The following is a 19,890-nucleotide window of genomic DNA, read 5'->3' on the forward strand; positions in this document are numbered from 1 at the left end:
TTATTCCATTATCAGAAAGGAATGCCATACACTTATTTTTCTTTAAAATAAAATTATTTGACTCTATTTGATAATGTCTACACCCACAAAGCCATCGCAGCTAGCTGTCAATTGACAACTGGCTTTCAATCTGTAAGCTTATTGCTAAGATTCGGATCTCTTGTTTAAAACCCATAACCTTTAAGCTGGAATCTTCATTTCAAATCTGTCTTCTCTAGACCACAGCAACACTCAATAATAACCTTTTCCTAGAATCTCAGCAGAACATTGTAAAATTCCCGTTGATATGTATTACCTTTTAGGGGATGTATCATAGACCTGAGTAGACTGCTATTCTTCTACAGATAATTTTGCAGATTTTTTCATGTACCATTGCCCCTTATGAAGAATAAAGAACAGGACACTATAGACCAAGAAAAAGGGGAATTATCTGCATATAAACCTATACAGTAGTTTACTTTTTTTGACTGTATTTAGTATATTCCTGTTTGTGTCCAGAAATGGTAAGTTTTGTCCTGCCTTTTGGTTAAAGGACTTTCCCTTTGCTGACAGGGAAAGTGAATGGCCTAACTCATCTTAATTTTTTTTTTCATTTCTGGCTATATGACCAGCCTCAGCAAATGTTCAAAAGAAACCTCTGATAACGCAGCTCTTGTTAATTGGAGCTATCTTACAATTTAGGGCCATCTTGTTTCAGTGATACAACAGCAGATTAGCTGTTATAGTGACTCATATTAACATGTAATAGTGACTCATATTAACTTGTAATAGTGACTCATATTAACATGAGTTAATATGGTCCTCATATATATAGTGACACATATGAACATGATAAACTACCTCCTAAGAACTTTATTTCAGTTCAGAAGGCAAAAGATTCTAATGTGGCAGTTGAAGTCAGAAAACGTACATGTGAACTTCAGAATCTCAAAGAAAATTAATTCATTATTCATGAGAAGATTCTCCAGAATGTAAAGCAGGATTATCTGTAATTTTCAGATGAAGATGCATTATATGCTGTTACTATCTGGATTGTTGCTGATTTTGATAAGCCAGCTGGGAGACGACTGCTTTCTAATGCCTTGAAAAGCCTGGTGAGTTTCTAGCAGTTTTTATAAAGATAATTATTATGAATATATTCTTAACTCTACTGTGGATGTTCAGAAATTGTACTCTTAAATAAAGGTGTAACAGATGTTTTTTGTGGGTGAGGTGCAGATTTACATGACTGTGCATTCATTTTGCTCTACTCCCCTGCAGCACTGGCATCTTCCAGGACTGTGAATGATCATTTAGTTTATGGTTTCCCATTTCTTCCCAATTACAGACTTTCTCCCATGAGGTAACTTAGTGTGTTACCCGGACCAAGGAAGTTAGGATAATGTGTAATGCCTAATGTGAACCATTATGCAGTGTTTTGTATTGCATGTCATAGCTGTGGCCATGAAGTAACCTTTTTTTCACATCCTGTTTGTGTGCCTCAGAGATATTAATTTTTTTTTATTTGTATTTTAATATGCTAGGAGGGTTATCCACACTTACGAGTTTGCTTAAGTTCCTCAGTAGTAATAGGACTTAGAGTATACAAGTAAATGTCATGTAAATATAAATGGCAAAAAAACCAAACAACCCACCTCCGTTCCGGGGAGGTTAGAAGAGTAATTAGAGTAAAACTGGGAAAACATCTACATTTAACTAATTAGGAATGAAACAAGAACCATCCTAAGGGAATTACAAAATTGGTATGTTGCAGGGAGCGTGTGATACCAAAAATGTCTTTAAAAATAAGCTTAAAAAACTGCAAAGAGGAATATGCAGTACAAGTCCTTGTTACAGAAAAACATTTCGTTTATCTGACTGCTGCATCTGTGACCTGAGCTTGACAGATGTATTCCCTCTGTCGTCTTATTTTTTTCAACTCTTCAGCAGGGAAAATACACCATAGGTCCCAATTAGGAAGTGAGAACTGCCTGGTCAAGCCCCCATGTGTTAGTGAGGAGAATCTAGGAAAAACATTAGAAAAAGCCATTCTGAATAAGGTTTGCTGGATCTTCTAGGAATGACAGTTTAATCAGTTATCTTAATTCTAATTCATAGATTTGATTTAGATAAACCTCATATAAACTGCTTGGTCTAGTCGTTTCCAGGTTTCATGACAAGAAGACAAAAAATACAGTATTTTTTAAAAAATTCCATTGCTTTGTATGGAGCTTCTCTACTCCTTTGCAGTCCCTCTAGTCTGTCAGATGAGGGTCTAGTAGAATTTCTGATAGGTACAGAACTGGCACGGACACATCTTGCACATGACTGCCACTGGCATTGGAAGCAGAGCATGCAAGAATCTGGGAGGGGAAGTGGCTGAAGGAAACTGACTTTTAACTATTCCAGTTAATACATAATATTTCAAAAACTACTAATATATTTTTATTTCATTTGTAAAAACTAGAGATGTCTTAGCTGGAAGAGACCTCTGGAGGCATCTAGTTCGGCCTCTCACTCCAACTGGGATTATTGCCAACGTTAGATCAGGTCAGCTCTAGGTTTGTCTGAAGAAGTCCTGAAAATCTTGAAGGTGGCAACTCCATTGCCTCACTTGATGATTTGTTCTGGTCGTGCACTACCTTCCTAGTGTAGTTTCTCTTGCCAGGCCAAAATTTGTAGCAGGCCACAAATTGCCCCTTGTTACACTTTTTGCCACTACTATGAAGAGTTTAGTCCTCTCATGTTTTTCTCTCACCATTAAGTAGTTGTTGGTTGCTATTAGCATTCTAGTAGCCTCCTCTTTACCAGACTGAGCAAGCCCAGCTTCTTCAATGCCTTCTCACAGGCCCTTGGGGCCTATTACTACTATTTAGTGTAGACTTCTCCAAAGCTTCTCCGGCATCAAAATGTCCTTACTGCCCTGGGGGGACCGAAACCAGGCCAGCAGTCCAAGTGCAGCTTCACAAGTAGTGAGTAGAGGAGAGTAAGGACTTCCCTTGATTGGTTTGCCGTATGTCTCATAATGTAGCCTAGCGCGCCGCCTGTCTTCTTTCCAGCAAGAACATACTTCAGGAACAGTTTGAAGAATGCATTTTCAAACTTTTCAAATAAGTGTTTTAACAAAACTTTTCTCAAGAGCTGCAATTTAATGTCTGCAGCTTAAATATGTTGAATACCAGTGATAACATTCCTTATTTGTGTATTCTTTACTGCAATAGTGTCCATGTACCTTTTCTTCAGCTAGTGATGCTATTTGATCACACTGTAGAATCATCACTAGTAAAATTTAAGTGGCATCACTAGATTTTCCTGCTATTAAGATTAAAGTGATGAGTGGATAAATTTTCTTGTATTTATTTTCTGCTTTATTTGATAGTTTTTGAAAAACAGAAAAACATCTACAAAGCCTGTGCTGAAGTCTGTAAATGAACACTTGTGTATGTCCTTAAAATGTTAAAATGTTAAAAATATGCTTCTGCAGAATATTCTATAAAAAAAACAATCTTCCATTTAAAATACATATTATGGAATAGGTAAATCCTTACTAGTAACATTTTTTACTCCTAGTTAAAGTTCTGAATTAGGCATTGATGTCTGTTTTCTAAAGACAAAGAGCTGGAATAATTTAAATAACTTAAGGGCATTTCACAACACTATAATGTTATATGAATACATTAGGTAACAGCAGATGGAACTGTAAAATTGTGTATTATTCTGTATTTTTCTTCACAGAAAACAAGCAGTCATACACGAGTTGGGATTCTGAACAATCCTTCATCAAAAATAAGGGAAGATAACACAGCCATTTCAAGAGGAATTTTGACTGCTTTTCTAACCCAAAACAACAGCAACTTAAAAAGTTTTCTAAGTAAACTCAGTAAGGAAGAGACAGCAAAATCCCTTGCTGCTGGTACTAAAATTGCTAAATTCCTCGTCCCAGTGAGTGCAAAATCAATTAGACTACTTTCTTTTTCATTTCACATGTATTTTATTGTAAGGAGATGTTGAGAGTAACAGTGTTCAGCCAAATCCTCTAAAGTTTGTAACCGTTGTACAGTTTCTGCTCAAGCAGATTTGGATTTTTGACAACTTTTATGTTAGGAAAGAATAGGGGATTTCTTTAAAGTAAAGGAAGAAAATATGAGAGTATTGAAAAATAGAGAGTACTGATACTGGGTTATTGAGACAAATAGTTTAATTTTTAATTGTTGATTATTTTTTGAAAACTCTCCCTCATGAATTAAGACTTCAGAAGGAACTGTTTACCTTGCTGTTGTCGTTGCGAGCAGTAATAGGCACAGACTGAAGAGGTTGAGGTTAATCATAGAATCATAGAATAGTTAGGGTTGGAAAGGACCTTAAGATCATCTAGTTCCAACCCCCCTGCCATGAGCAGGGACACCACACACTAAACTATGTCGCCCAAGGCTCTGTCCAACCTGACCTTGAACACCACTAATATTTTCTGGTGTGTTTCTATGAAAATTCATTGGTTTAAAATATGAATGTTGCTGATTTCAAAGTTCACATGTAAAGTGGAGCTGAGTTGTCAAATAACAGCTGCAAACTACAGTTTCGCATGGAGCTATAAATTTTATATTTATTCCTATTTATATTTAAATAGGAAGATTTGGAAGACTTAAGAGAACTTGCTGGCATCATAATGGAAAACTAATTGGGTCATGCTCTTATTTCATTGTCTAATTAATTTTGAATGACATAAAGGCAGGTAATTAAGCAGTGCATTATCTAAATTAGTCTTATCTGCTTGGTCTGTATGTTTCTAATGAAGAAATATGTATCAGTAGCATTTAATAAAGCAAGATAATTTTGACAGGTGAGGCACAGTGCCATTGTAAAGCATGGCAAAGTTCCAGCATTTTTTTTCCCACTTTGAACATTGATCTGTTATGTGTCTTACTGGATGATATTTGCTACCACAAAACATGTTAAATCTGTATCCAGTGGCCACACTAAAATGACTGTTAGGTTTTTAGAGTGTTATGAACTTTTTTTATACCTTTTTCCTAAAAGTTTTTTCATGCGGCTGTGTTCTGGATCATAGAAAAAGTGTTTAACCTTAGGCTCAGCTTTCTTGTCACGGTTATTCACAGTTTCCCAAAGGTAAAAACTCCACACTAGCTAGTTGGGAGACTGTGGCTCCATACCATCAGTCATGTACATACACTAGAGCTGAGATGGTTGTTGTGTTACCACATAACTTGAAGAAAATCTTTGATTACCTCAGCTATTACAAAATCTGTTTTTGCTGAAATCATCTCATGCGTTACCTTTGCTTTAGGGAATGGATGACCATACTTTTGAGAAGAAGTACAACACTTTAGGACTGGATATAATTAAAACCCACCAGATGTTCTGCCGGGAGGTTCTTAAGCTGCTTCCTGGGCAAATGGCTGTTATAAGCAATGGCAGGGTAAGAAAGAAATTAAGTCATCTCTCAGTCTTTCTGTAGATATTTACTTCCTGGAACTTCAGTTTCAAGGTAAAGAAAATGCATTATATTGATTTTACCACTTACTCAGCCTGTTGTTAGAGAATGGTGTGAATGTTTGCCTTTGTTTTTATTTTGTTTTACTCCTAATTTGTTTATTATCTCTGTTCCATTGAAGCTACTATGTACATATGTCCCACAGCTATTAAGAGTTAATCCTACAAAATTCTTTAAATATGTTAATATTTGATGCATTACAAATGATATTTAATAATATTTTTTGATCCTGAAGTTACCTATATTTTACACATTTGAGCTAGGATAAAATACAGCTTATATAATAAAAAAAAAAAAAAAGGTTGATTGGGGTAGTCTTTCAAGCTGTAAAAACCCAAATTGTTTATAACTATTAAATTGTTAGTCTTAATTCTTAGTGTTCAAATAAAGGTACAGTATGCTTGTTGTTTCAGTTTCTTGTATGTATATTCTGAAACCAGTAGCCTTAATTATGGTGTGGCTATAGCTGAACCCATAATATTGGGTTCAGTATTTAGTACTTGTTAATGACAGTCAATACCTTACATTACAAATACAGTTTATTCATACTACTCTTTGAGTTATCTCTTTTCTATTTTGTATGTATTCCTCTACTATTAGAAAAAAGTAGAGGTACTATTTTGGCATGTTGTTCCTGGAAACTCTCTTTAAATTGTTGGCTTAGTTGCTCTTATGCATCTTAAATGGCTTCTGAGATACAACTGAAATACCACTAACAAACCCACAGAAAGCATTTTTGTTGATGAAGCACAGAAGAATTGTGTTGGCTTTTTTGTTCTCCCCGCTCCCACCCCCCAAATGTGTAATGTTATTTTATAAATGGTTGTTACTGTATTCCTAAAAATACTGAGCCTAAAAAAGCTCAAATAAGGTCATATTTTAAGTTCGGAGGAAATAAGTTTCTTTAAAATACTTAGATAAATTTGATAATATGTATTCATCTATCTGAAAGTGTGTTTTCACTTTAAAAGATTACTTTAAAAAAGACGTGGGATATCCTTCATTTCTATCCTTGCTATTTCAGCACTGAAGTTTTGTATTTATGAGCAAATTTATGTATTTTTTTTCTAATTATTACTTCTACAAAAGTAGCATGGTAATTCATAATCACATTATGGTTTTCTCTATCTCATGCATCGTTAAAATTAATCAATTATTCAGAAGTGTAATTTTCTTAGATAACCTCTCATTTCTAGGAAGAAATTGAATTTTGGGAGAGGGGGACTCAACACTAAATGTACGTCATGATACTCTAAATCCTGGGAGCCCCTTAGGCTCTCAAAGTTGACTTGGGTCATTTTAGCCTGGTGGACTATGAGTAGGAAATCCAAAAAACATCCTAAAGGCTATTTTCTGGGACTTCAAGGCACCTTCTTCTCCTTCAGATACCAAAAAAAGTAGTTGTGGTTCTTGTCTCTGGATATCCTACTTTTCTCATCCTTTGCTGTTTTCTTCCTTTTTATCCTTTCTGCTTCATCTGAGAAACCTTGAGAAATAAAGACTCTGTGTTCACTGAATTAAACAACTAAAGAGAGTGGTTGGCAGGTAGTAATTGGAATTTCAGTTTAAAATAACTTAAGATTTGTTATTTTTAAATAGTATGGTCCTTCACATAGGTATATATAATGAAAAATATCATGGATATTTCCATTGCAGCTGTTCTTTCTGATTGGTAATTAACTGTAATTACATAACTGTAAAAACCTAAGCCTGTATAGTTACTATACAGTTTATTAATATATAGCTAATAATACTGATGCATAGAGTGCGAAGTGTGTGTGTGCATATTGAATATTGTTTATTCATTCAAAATTTTAGTATATTTTTGCTTACAGAAGAAACGTCATCGGGACATTCTATGCTTAGTGTCATTTTTTTTCTCTATGTAAGGTACTAGGTCCTTTAGATGAAAATGAATTTTATGCAGAAGACTTTAATTTGTTGGAAAAGATAACATATAGTACCTCAGCAAAGAAGATTAAAGCTATTGTCAAAGAGATGGGAAACAGTAGTAAAAGGTAAAATTCTTTTGCATTTTGAGGCTTTATGATATACTGCCTTATTTATTGCCTATGACAAATTAATAATCCTTTTGCATGGGAAATAAAAAGGTTCAAATATATAGTCATAGTACTCTTCATACTATATATTTACATATATACATTCTAAATGCAGTTAAAGCGTTTGTTGTTTACATGCTATATATTTGTTATCTTCTTACTTAGCATCTGAGTACTTCTATATAGACAAGTTTAACTGTCCCTCATTTCCTTTTTAGCATTTCCCTGACAGGCTTAGTATAGTTACCTACTCAAACCCTTGTTCTGTTTTCCATAAGAAATGGCACATCTGCTGAATTTTGCATCACCATTATGCTTGGCTGATTATACTACTTAACATAGTTTTCCATTGTATATAAACTGTATATGTTGGATTTCAACTGCGTGTGTCATTTACCCTGCAGCTGACAGCCTCTTTGCTACCTCCTTGTTATTTGAGAGACATGTACCCTTTCATCATTGGTCATATGTGTGATGAGGCTAAGGCATAAAAGAGATCGTGTGTCCAAAGAATTATATCTGTGTCCTCTCCAACTTGCCTCATAACATTTGTGCAGATCTGCTAAATTACTCCAAATACTTTATCTACTTTCACTGTACCAAGAGATGAGTACAGCTAACTGTAAACAATACCTATTAGCTTTTGTTTACTTAAGAGTAATTATAATGATAATAAGCTTGATAAAATCCAGTGCATCTTAACACCACAATAGCCGAGTATTGATATTTGAAGTGAGAAAAGTGCATTATCTTTGGAATCATTAGAAAAGGAGCCTGTAGAGGTGTGGGCAATGTGGCGTTCTGACACCTTGCTAGACAACATTCACACGTCCGTTAATTGAAGAGATGTAAACATGAGTTCTAGCCAGATTTTAATCTAAGGATCCAGTTTGCGTTCAAAGAAAAGAGCAAAATTATATTATTTTTACAATGTCTGTTGACTTTCTGTGTCTAAGTATCATTTCTGTTATCTGGAAGGACTGGTACAACTGAAAGAATAACTACCAGAAAAACAAATTCAAGAAGAGGTAGAAATATCAAGGAGATAACTATTGAGAGGCAAAACCTATTTAATCAAATGTTAAGACTTCGTGACACTGAAGTAGAACTATCAGGGGCTGCAGTGATAGGACAGGGGGTAATGGGTTCAAACTAAAACAGGGGAAGTTCAGGTTAGATGTAAGGAAGAAGTTCTTTACTGTGACAGTATTGAGGCACTTGAACAGGTTGGCCAAAGAAGTGGTGAATGCGCCATCCCTGGCAGTGTTCAAGGCCAGGTTGGACAGAGCCTTGGGTGACATGGTCTAGGGTGAAACATCCCTGCCCATGGCAGGGGGGGTTGGAACTAGATGATCTTAAGATCCTTTCCAACCCAAACCATTCTATGATTCTAAGTTTCTAAAGAAATTCCAGTAAGAAATAAAAAACAGTAGAATGATTTGGGTTGGAAGGGACCTTAATCATCTAGTTCCAACCCTCTGTCATGAGCATGGACATCTTCCACTAGACCAGGTTGCTCAAATAAAGACATCAGAATGCTCAATGAAGAGCTGTAAATGTCAGCAGTTTGCACCATGCAAACTGTGAGGCTGAATGGCAATTCTACTAGTTTTGCATCACTTAAGTTTTAAAAGTGTGTAATTCACAAACTCTAAGGCACTAGTGGGTCTTGGTTATTGTCATGTAAAAGTTTTATTCAAAGCTACAAATCTTCAGGTGGCAATCGTTTTTAAAGAGTCCAGGTTTGGGATGTGGGCTTTTAAAATATCCCTTATGCAGACAGACATACTTTAAAATGTGAATGTTTTACTCCTTTTCTAATGAAAAACAAATTATATGTGCCTGACTTACTATAGTGGCAGTGATTTGATTATGAAAATAGATGCCCTGCTGTCATCTTTGCCAAAAACCGAGGTGAGACAGGATGTTGAATTACTCAAAGAACAGCATAGGTAAGTTCTCTTTGTCATGATATTGCATTTATAATGCTTTAAAATTAAAACGTACTGATGACAACATAACGTCTTCAGAAACTTGAGTAAACATTCCAGTTTTAAAAGAAGTTGTTGATTCTATGAACAACCTGTTCATCTGCCCTAGCATAAATAAAGTAATTAGAAATACCTAATGATTTTCCAGTCTTACTGTTTGCTAAAAAAAGTGATGACGTGGTGTGAATAGAAGTGGTGGTCTGGAGTTAAAAAACTCGGAGTTCATACATTTACTAAAATGTTAGAGATAATTTCACAGATTCGCGCTAAAAGAAGCCCCCACTAATTTTCATGTGGAAAACTCTTACCACAGCTGTTTCTATTTATGTGTCTTGAGTACTATTGTCAAGACTTATGCTTATACCTATATGTGACTTAGCGGTGTCATTCTTGACCGTAACTAAATACAGAGCCAGTAGAACTAAATTGCATTAAAATGCAAATTAGTAGGGCTCATTGGCATCTAATTCCTTAAGAAAACCTGAACAGACTGTCATCATCTAACAGACTTGAACTTGGTGAGCTCATATTGGTGTCATTTGTGTACTTGTATGTTGGCTCCTTGTGTTTCTGATAATAGATTTAGAAAGTGAATATGCCCTAAGCATCATCTTTTGTTGTCACCAATAATGAATGAGACCTAAAATACCAAGATGTGCATCTGTGAATCCTGTCCTCTTTGTAATGGGATACTAACTGGATTTAATTTAAGCTTAGCTGGGGTAAGCTTTCTGAAGCAGACAGGTACATTTTTTAAAAGAACATCATGTAAGAACTATGATCAAAATAAAAAATCTTCGCTATTTTCAAATCCCTGCTAGTTTTTATTGGTAAAGCTGCTGTGGTGTGGTGTGCTGGGCCAATGGACTGGCCCTGTTGTTGAATATACAAAGAGTGAAATGACTACAGCAGTATAGAGTAGTCTGTTTTAAATGGCTAACACCTTTTCTAAAGTTATACTAATAAGAGTCAATACTATGCTATATAGTGGAAGGAGTTTGACTCTCTAATGGTAGTCATATTTCTAGGTATATGTTTGCTGGAAAACAAATTTCAGATAGTCCATTTTGTGTATTTACAGCATATTTTTAAGTGAGGTTTACTAACATTTCCTTCCTGTAGATCCAGAGTACTTTAGGCACTTTTTGACTTAGACTAATCAAGTTTATCAAACTAAATTATTTTCTGGAATGCATAAAGCTAATCCAATCTATCAAGTTTCACACTTCTCAAATGCTATTTTTCCCCACTGTTTTTTTTTAAACTCTGGCACTGCCAGCACTTGTCAAATCAGTGGCTTCTAGATATCAGTAAAGGAAACTGTAGACCAGTGACCAGAAGGCCATTTTTAAAAGGAAAACACACAGCAAAATTTTATTTGATCAATTTTGTTATGGGGCATGTATTTAACAGGCAGTATGGATCTATGCAGATTAATGCTTAACCTTTAATTGCTGTTAATGTTTAGCTTTCCTAGTGGAAACAATAATGATTACTGCTTGAAACAAGGAAAACATGAGCAGTAAAAATTGAAGTGCCTCTGATATTACAAATTCATACCTAAAAATGTTTATTTCCACAAACACAGTTTAGAGTTTTCATGACATTTATTTTTCATACCATGTTTATTTTTTTACCAGTGTAGTAAAAGTCGATCCCCAACAGAATGAACCATTCTATGATGTTGTTGCAATTGTGGATCCATTGACAAGAGAAGCACAGAAGATGACTCACTTACTGATTGTAAGATGGTGGTCATTTCTTTTAATTTGCGTATTTGTTGCTAAACTTTTTTACTAAACATATTCTAATTTGCATGTACAGTGTTGCAACAGGGTAGACAAAATTTAGGTATTTTAAAAATAGATATTTACTTATTCAAATTCATATTTAAAAGTTGGGGAGGATCTAATTCCTCACTGTAAGTACCTTATTTGCAAATAAAATTCAGATGGAGCAGGAACTGGACCTCTTAAAAGCAAGTCCATAAATGGTCTTTATAGTCAATAGAAGGAAAGGAGGAGATTGTCTGCATAATATAGAGGGAAAGGATCTCCCATCTCAAAATCTTAAGAGGCACATGCTTCTTTCCATTAAACCAGATCACCTTATTTTCCCATGTACCTAAATGAGGTGGTCTAAATCTGTCCTGTAATATCATCATAAGAAGATTGGACTATAAACCTTTCAGCTCTTGGAAGGGTATTTCTCAGTTGATTAATGCTACCAGGCATAGCTGGAAGTCTTCCATTGTGCGTAGCTATTGATTGTCTAAAGAGTATGTGTCCTGAAAACATAGCTCCTAAAATGATTGTCTTTTTTCACTAGCTGCAGAATATCACTCTATCTCAGGTTCCTTTATAGTTTCCCATAAAAATGTAAATTTTGTCTTCTCTTTATGGTCTGTTACAATTCTGAAGTCTGTAACTTGATTTTGGCTGCATCCTGTTTTATCTTTTTCTCTGCAGTAATTACGAAAGTTTCATAAATTCTTACATTGCTTTTTTTCGTTCCATTTTATATCCTCTTATGCCTTTTCTATCGAATGTTGAAACACCCACTCATTCTTCATACATAATAGTGAAGCAAAGTAAAACACTTAAAAAAAAATCATGAAAATTCTGATATTTCAAGACACTGCCTTTTCTCTAGAGCCAGATGTTTCATTTCACCATTCCCAGTGAAAATGAAAGCTTGATACTACCAAATAAACATATTTGCTGATGGGACGAATTTTTTGTCTTCCTTGAAGATAAAGTCCAACACAGGTTTACATCATTTTGGATGCAACATCTTTATTTGAGAAATAGTTTTCTTCAATGTTTAAAATTCTGGGTGTGTTTTAGTAGGTGAGACCAGCTAGCACTGGTTACACCTGATTTTTATTCCAAATGGTAATTGCTTGAGTCACTTTGATCTCTGTTTTGGTTTTGGAGGTCTTTAGCCCATGTCACATAATACTTTCCCTTGTTATGCTTCCAGTGCTGTTGGGTTCCCACTTCCTGCTTCTTCACTTGTCGTCCTTATGCGATTCCCTAGTCTTTGTTGGTTTTTCCAAAGGATGGGAATGAGAAACTAGAGCAGAACAGGTCCCTAGGACTACACGAAGTTATAGCACTATAGTGAAGGGTATGTGTAGCCATGAGTTGAACTGCAGAAAGAAAAAAATGCTTATAATAAAAGAGATTTAAGGATGACCATTGACTTGCTTTGTTCCAAATCTACTTGCTGCTACAGTAATTTTAGATTTTAGCCTTAGTGGTATCAGTATTTTAACTTAGGTTTTAATACTTGCTTTTCTAATAATATCCATATAAATATCCAGAAGGTAGACACAGCTGCTTTATGCTTTCAAATAAGGACTTTGGATCAGAAACTACAGAAATGAAGATAATTCGATAAACTTTTTAAGAGTGCTTTAAGGAAATCAATAACCTTGTTAACTTTAAACAAAATAGATTGCTCACAAAAATAAGAAAAAAATACTGTCCTAATGTTATAGTTCCAATAAAACAGCATCCAGAAAATGAACAGATGGAGAAACTGAGAGAGAAGTAGAAATATTTTAGCTTGCTGTAATGTTTTGAAGTTGATTGAATAGTTTAACACATCATTAATCTACAGCTGACATTTAAAATTATTAAGTATTAAAATAATTCTGACCTTTGCTATATTTAACAATTTACTGTATACAACTATTTAATAAGAGTGAAAGTCATTGTTTTAAGTTGGTTATTAGTAAAAGGCATGTATTGTACTGCAGACTTTCAAGTGCTTTAAAATCTAGAAAATGCAATAGAAGAAAGGTGATGTAATTTACTCAAGCACTGGAAAATAGGGATAGCTGCTCTTTAAAAAAATGCAACACTAGGGGAAAACACTAACATTTTGGCTATTAAGAATATCATGTGCTAAACCATGCAGTTTTAGAAAAGGTCAGATCTTTATTTGGAATATCTGACAACATCCCTTAATACACAGATATATTTAGAACTTTAAAATGTTTGAGATTTCTACTGAAGCTTGAGATGTGACAGCATGCCACAAGGATAACTTCATCTTATTTTCAAAGTTTGGTGATTACAAAGAACCACTTTTTACAGAGATCTTTTTTTTTTTTCTGTAGGTACTTAAAGACATCATCAATATGAAACTTAGGTTGTTTTTGAACTGCAGATCTAAGCTGTCAGAAGCACCTCTGAAGAGGTAGGTAGCTTATAGATTTTTCTTGCAAGTATATGATCTCATTCGGTTTGGAAAAACAGTGTTATCAGCACATCTCCCTTTAAAAAGTAAAGAGTGGTTTGTATTTCTGATTCCTTTTGTTGCATTAGTTATTTTATTTGAGTGGAAGTTGAAAGTTACTGAAGCAGTTTGCACTTGTCTAGTGAAAAATTCTAAGATGTCAAGCGTGAGATCACAGGGAAGTGATCTAATCCATCACATGCACTTCATAAGTAATCCTTAGAGAAATCAATGGAGAGTCTTTCATGCCTGTGGAAACTTGCAGAGGGAGATTGTTTGCCTGACTTGGTCACTTCTTACAGCCTACAATCTGTGCAATGAATTTTACAAGTTAAGAGCACTTAAAAATGAAATTCGTCCAAGTAAATTTACAGTCTGCATTTGAGACCTCATTATAATTCATTAATATTATTATATCCTGAAAGTACCTGTCTTAAATTTGAAATGTCTTTTAACTGCCTGTGAAAACCAGGGTTCACTAATTCAATTATAGATGCTTACACTGAAGTGAATTCCCCAGAAGGGATTCCTTTTCCTTTAAGTGAACTGTTTAAGCAATGCCATCCATTTGGCAGATATTTTACCTATCTTATTATGACAGAGGCCAGTGGTAGTGCCTGCCCTCTAGCCAGCAGACTAGAGAATTAATCACTTGCCCACAAAACAGAAGTCCTTCCCATTTCTATTTGGTCTGAGAGGAACTGAACTACAAACTCGCACCTCTTATACTGCATGACAGTGTCTTAATCATCAATCTTCTGAGTATCTTGTGTGAACCTTGTCATGATTGCCTTTAAAGCTAGGCACTTTGCAGGTGTTGGCGCCTGGTTCTTTCCCTGTGCCTGGGAGGGGTGAGAGGAAAAAGTATTCTGGCATCTGCCCTGCGGGCAAGTATTTTTCTTGCAGCAATGGTTTTATATGAAATGCATCCACATACTAGCCCAAATAATTTGTGGGAATTTGTCCTTATGGGTACAGACTTTCTTAACTTTTAACTTTTCATAGTAATTAAATGTCCTTCTGGTTTTTTCCCCCCATATGAAGCACTCATTGCTTGCTGCTTTCACTCTCCATCTTCAGTGCTCTTCTTTCTTTGTTCTGATTCTCCTCATTTTGTTGAGTATCAATAGAGGAAGAAAGAAAATCATCATTATTTTGTTGTTGCAAGGAACCTGTACCTGTGGAATACATGGGGTAAGAGCTGGAAAGGATGACCCTGTCCTCTACTCTGCTGTCTGTCTTTGATTCTGCAATCAGGGACCTGTTCGCAAAGACTCTCTTCTAGCAGATATTAGTCCTGCTTAGTTTGGTGATACAGATTGTGAGAATTCAAGGTATTTCACAGTTAAGATGTTTAGATGCACCTCTTGGGTATTCACCTTTCCAGCCATTGAGAATGTTAATGGGAACCATGCACTGTCACAGAAAAAAAATCTCAAAAGCAAATAGGTATGTGTTTACCTTCCGGCCCGTTTGAGATGCTGTGGGCATTGTCTGTCAGTATTCCAAAAGAACAGGCAGCTACTCTGCCTCCAAACATCATGATGTTAATTCTTGACATTTCAAAGGATTTTAAAGGAACTTAATGTTTGGAATTTCATGCTGCATAAATGTATTTTTTTTTTTTTTTTTTTTTTTTTTTAACACTTCTTTTTCAACAGCTTCTATCGTTTTGTTCTGGAACCAGAATTGACTTATGGGATCAACAAGCACCTTCCTTCTGAACCTGTGGCAAAATTCCTAGAATTGCCAGAATCACCCCTTTTGACTCTAAACATGATCACTCCTGAAAGCTGGTTGGTTGAAGCAGTAAACAGTTCCTGTGATCTTGATAACATTCATTTACAGGACGTAAGTAATAGTTTGTAAGCGTTATAAAGCTTGTGTTGGACCTTCCACCTCAAGAGGGAAATAGAAATATTGTGAGACTTTTTTGTCTGTATTCCAGAAATATTTTCTGTGGTAATTGATTTTGCCATTTTTATTTTCATCATCTCTTTTTCACATTCTCTCTTACTTTAGAAAAAAAGCAATATTAAAAGAAAGCAATGAAACAGAAAAAAAACAGAATGCAAAATACAGATTAAAACAATTGATCTGCTATGTTGAGTTTTATAATGTTCACAGAAATACTGCTTTTGGAGATAAAAACAAAGCAGTTAAGGGATTCTGTCTGTTAGCTTTCTATTTCTCCTTTATTTTTTATATATTTTTGATAATAATAGGATTAATCTAGATAAATCTTTAAATAAACCTGAATTTAGGGCTGTTTATTAATACAGATTAAAATATATTTGACCCTTTTTTAGTTCACAATTTTTTTAATTATATTTTTAATCCCTCAGTTTCAAAGTCACTAGCATTGTTTCGGTCATTAAGATTGTGCAAAATATTGAGGGTGTTTGATTAACCAAAAGTGTATATCGTGGAAGGTGTATTGTGAAAATAAAGGTTGGGTTTTAGTGTACCAAAGCTGAGATGCCTCAGGGCTTTTCTCTTTTTTTGACAGTGGAATTTAGTTGAGGGGAAATCCCACACAACACGTTTGTCATTGTAATATGTTGCTTTTCCCACATAGTTAAATGACTTAATTTATTGATGAGATGTTCCTTCCACAGATAAAAGGGACAGTTACAGCAGAATATGAACTAGAATATATATTGCTTGAAGGACACTGCTTTGATGTGACAACTGGACAACCTCCTCGAGGGTTACAGTTCACTCTGGGCACAAAGAGTAATCCTGTAATGGTTGATACTATTGTGATGGCCAATCTGGTAAGTACCAAGTACAGAAATTATCAATATTATTGCACACTCTTAATGAGAATTCCTTAGGAGCTTCTTGTTCTTTAAATCTATTTCGCTGTGTTGCAACCTTAGTAATGCTACTGGTACCAGGAGCATCCTGAAGTCGAGACTATCTACAAAAGATGTGGATCTCTAATTTGCTGAGTTTTCCCCCACTCCTAATCCAATATAGTTTTGGATATAGCCTAATTTTAGACTCTTATCTGAAGTGTCTAAACTGGAAACCTAATTGCCTGGAGTAGATGGTAGGAGGTAGTTATGTTCAGATGGAGATTCCACTGACAAATTTAAGGTATGAATCACATTATGATTAAAATAACCATTTTTGTTACACAATGATCCAGGCAAAAGACGACTTTTATTTTAGATGCTTTAGTTAAATGTTTAAAGCCTCTGTGGGACAAACATACACCTGAGAAATCTTCTGATCATCCAGAGTAATTATTTTTCATTTTAGCAATCTGTAAAGCAGAAGATCTTGTGATTTCTGAAGTGAAAGATTTATTTTCTATTGGGTAAGATAATTTGACACGGAAGGATTTTGATGAATAAAGTGTTACCCATCTACTATTCTCTGTTCTCTGTAAACACTGTATCACAAGGAATAAAATGTTTAAACCATAAATCTTTGATTTTTACACAAATACTGAATACAGTCTCAACAGTAGAGGATATTCAGCATGATGAAACTTAATGATTCTTCACATTCCAAAGCATGCTTCATGTGGCTTTCACATAGTGATAGCTGTATGCAGTGTTCCTAAGTTGGGAAGGAGTTGTGTTGACTTGGAAAGTTGCTCAAGACAAAAATTTGAAGTTACAAAGAATCTTTAGGGTCAGTTTAATAACTGCTTTTTAGGTTAGGATCAGTTTCTTTACTGCTTACTTACTTGCTGTTCTAGGTTGAGATTTTGTACACAACTCAGTTTCAGCTACAACCAAAGGGAGCACTGAAATACGTTCATATGGACGTACAGGAAAGGTGATGGTTGTTTCCATCACTGCCATAGTAGTTACAGGGCTAGTGTGAGAGTAGGTGATGGTTACTAACCCTGGCTGCAGTACCAAATGTTGGATAATTCTTTTTTGTATGTGTACATGGTTGATTTTGAAACACTGACAGAACAATTGCCCATCTTTCCTTTTTTTCATAGGGATATTTTCAGCTGAAAGCAAATCCAGGAGCTTGGACACTGAGATTGCGTAAAGGAAGATCCGAAGAGATCTATCAGGTTTTCTCGTAAGTATTGATCCATCTTTTGGAAACATAAATGAATCTGAAAATGCAACAGGTTTTGAAAAGATCTGACAGTACTGAAGGAAAATGAGTAAAAATAACATGAGAAAATTAGAACAAGAAGCAAATAATGATTTAAAGTTTGTAAGAGAGAACTTACTTCCTCAGAGTGTAAGCAGCATCTTCATCAGCTCAAGGAAGTGCCATGAATTTCCCTCCCATAGTTTTTTTTTCAGCCCTAAATGTGCCTCTGAATGCAGTTACTGATGGGTGGCTGTCTTTTTTTAACAGGAGCATTGTATTCATTTCAAAGCTATGCTTTTTTCTTCAGTTAATTCTGAGTGTTTCTTAGTCACCTTAGTCATCAAAGAATCACTGTGGTTATACCTTCACCTTAGGATATAGAAGCACAAAGCACCTTCAATTCTTTACCCTGGCTGCATGTCAACTGTGCCACATTTCTCTCTTGGGAGAAACCCCAAGAGAGGGAAAGAAGTCACATTGTACTCCAGTCACTGGCATTTAGTTGCCATCTATATAGCTTATAGATCTGTAATTTCCATAGTCAGTTTTCATATAAGGAACATACATTAGCCATCATTCCAACTATTCCTTGGAAGAATCATCTTTTTTCTCATGTTCTATGTAACAGTATAGGTCTGAACCATATGAGGGCTTCCTCTTGAAGCTTTGGATATGATCCCTTCTAGAGGAACAGTACTGTTTCCTTTTATTTCAGCTTCAGTTTTTCCTTCCCCTCCACTGCACTCCTGTAATTCTGTGGGCTGAAAGAGGTCTATTTCTTATAAAATATTTATTATTACTTGGAGTTCAGGAACACATAGTTCCATATGATGTTTAGTCATCAGCTGCTATTAAAAAATAATAAGAAAAGATTTATTAATGTCTTTGCTCTTTTGAATACTTAGTTAATGCATCAGTTTCACTGTTATAGGAAGAAATGTTTAATGGGATATTAGGGTCATTCTATTTGTTTGTGATTTTCAACCACTAACAATCTGTTGAAAAAGCAGAAAAAAGTAGTCTTTATCCTAAGAAGTTCACCTTATCTCCATCAGCTGTAGCTATATCATTTGTCTAGTTTAACATTTAATTCTTAAGATATATAAAATGATTTATGAAAGATATCATGGTTTAAAAATGTAATATACTGAGCTGTGGTTGAATTTAAAAATGTAACAGAAATGAAACAAACTACATTCTAGGGTGGATCAAAGGAAAATTAAATCATCTGCCATTTTTTAAGATCCCTGATTTTCCCTAAGAAGTAATACAAATGAGCTTAATTGACCTCAGCTAAGTTATGTAAAATTAATACTTGACAAGGAATCTAAGCAAAAGCATTTATTTAGTTTAATTATTACAAGCCGTAGGCTTAGAGTATGACAGCTGAAGTATGTTTGGGAGGCTGTACCAGAATCTTGGATATTACTTCTACTGATATCAGTATTAATAGTATCAAATTGCTATCAGAACTTAAGCAACTATTTGACAGGACGCGATTTTGCCAAGAGATATTGCAGTATATTCTCCATCCTCATGTACTAGTCATATCCTCTCCTGTTGAATGTTATCTCCTGTGAGTGAGATGACCTGTTTTCTTTGAGGCACAGGCCTATACATTGTCACAGGAGTTTTAGGAGAAATACAGCATCTGAAGTTACAGCATGTTCTACACCTCAGTACCTATTTGCTTCTCTCATAGTTGTATCTAATACAAATGCAGGTAATTAATTTTTACTTTATCTAAATATACAGCTTTTGAAATAAGCTGCTTTTATTTTTTTTACTACTGCTGCTTTAACACTGCTGCTAACAAGGAACAGTATTTTGAAGCAGTCACACTTGTAAATCAATTTACTATTAATAAATTACTATAAATTTACAGAAATGAAAATTGGTATACTTCAGCAGCAATCTGAGCACTATTATTGGAACTTTAATTCTGTTATGTTGGTAAGAAAAAAGGTAGTTACTGCAAGGTAAAACTGCAGAAAATATTTTATATCTAAAGATATATATGAGCTCCTGCTGA

At 34.9% G+C, this 19,890-nt stretch overlaps 1 protein-coding gene across 1 annotated transcript in view; it reads left to right on the top strand.

Moving 5' to 3' along the window:
• UGGT2 (UDP-glucose glycoprotein glucosyltransferase 2) overlaps positions 1-19,890 on the top strand; it is a 78,439-nt gene that overhangs the window by 42,143 nt on the left and 16,406 nt on the right. Inside the window, exons 19-28 of the mRNA XM_010024716.1 lie at positions 1,000-1,094; positions 3,715-3,921; positions 5,285-5,416; positions 7,382-7,509; positions 9,408-9,503; positions 11,183-11,285; positions 13,669-13,748; positions 15,449-15,638; positions 16,406-16,564; positions 17,752-17,837. Coding sequence (XP_010023018.1) covers positions 1,000-1,094; positions 3,715-3,921; positions 5,285-5,416; positions 7,382-7,509; positions 9,408-9,503; positions 11,183-11,285; positions 13,669-13,748; positions 15,449-15,638; positions 16,406-16,564; positions 17,752-17,837 — 1,276 coding nt within the window. The remainder of the gene's footprint in view (positions 1-999; positions 1,095-3,714; positions 3,922-5,284; positions 5,417-7,381; positions 7,510-9,407; positions 9,504-11,182; positions 11,286-13,668; positions 13,749-15,448; positions 15,639-16,405; positions 16,565-17,751; positions 17,838-19,890) is intronic.

The sequence above is a fragment of the Nestor notabilis genome, unplaced genomic scaffold, assembly GCF_000696875.1.
Source record: "Nestor notabilis isolate BGI_N333 unplaced genomic scaffold, ASM69687v1 scaffold2082, whole genome shotgun sequence".
Taxonomy (NCBI): Eukaryota; Metazoa; Chordata; class Aves; order Psittaciformes; family Psittacidae; genus Nestor; species Nestor notabilis.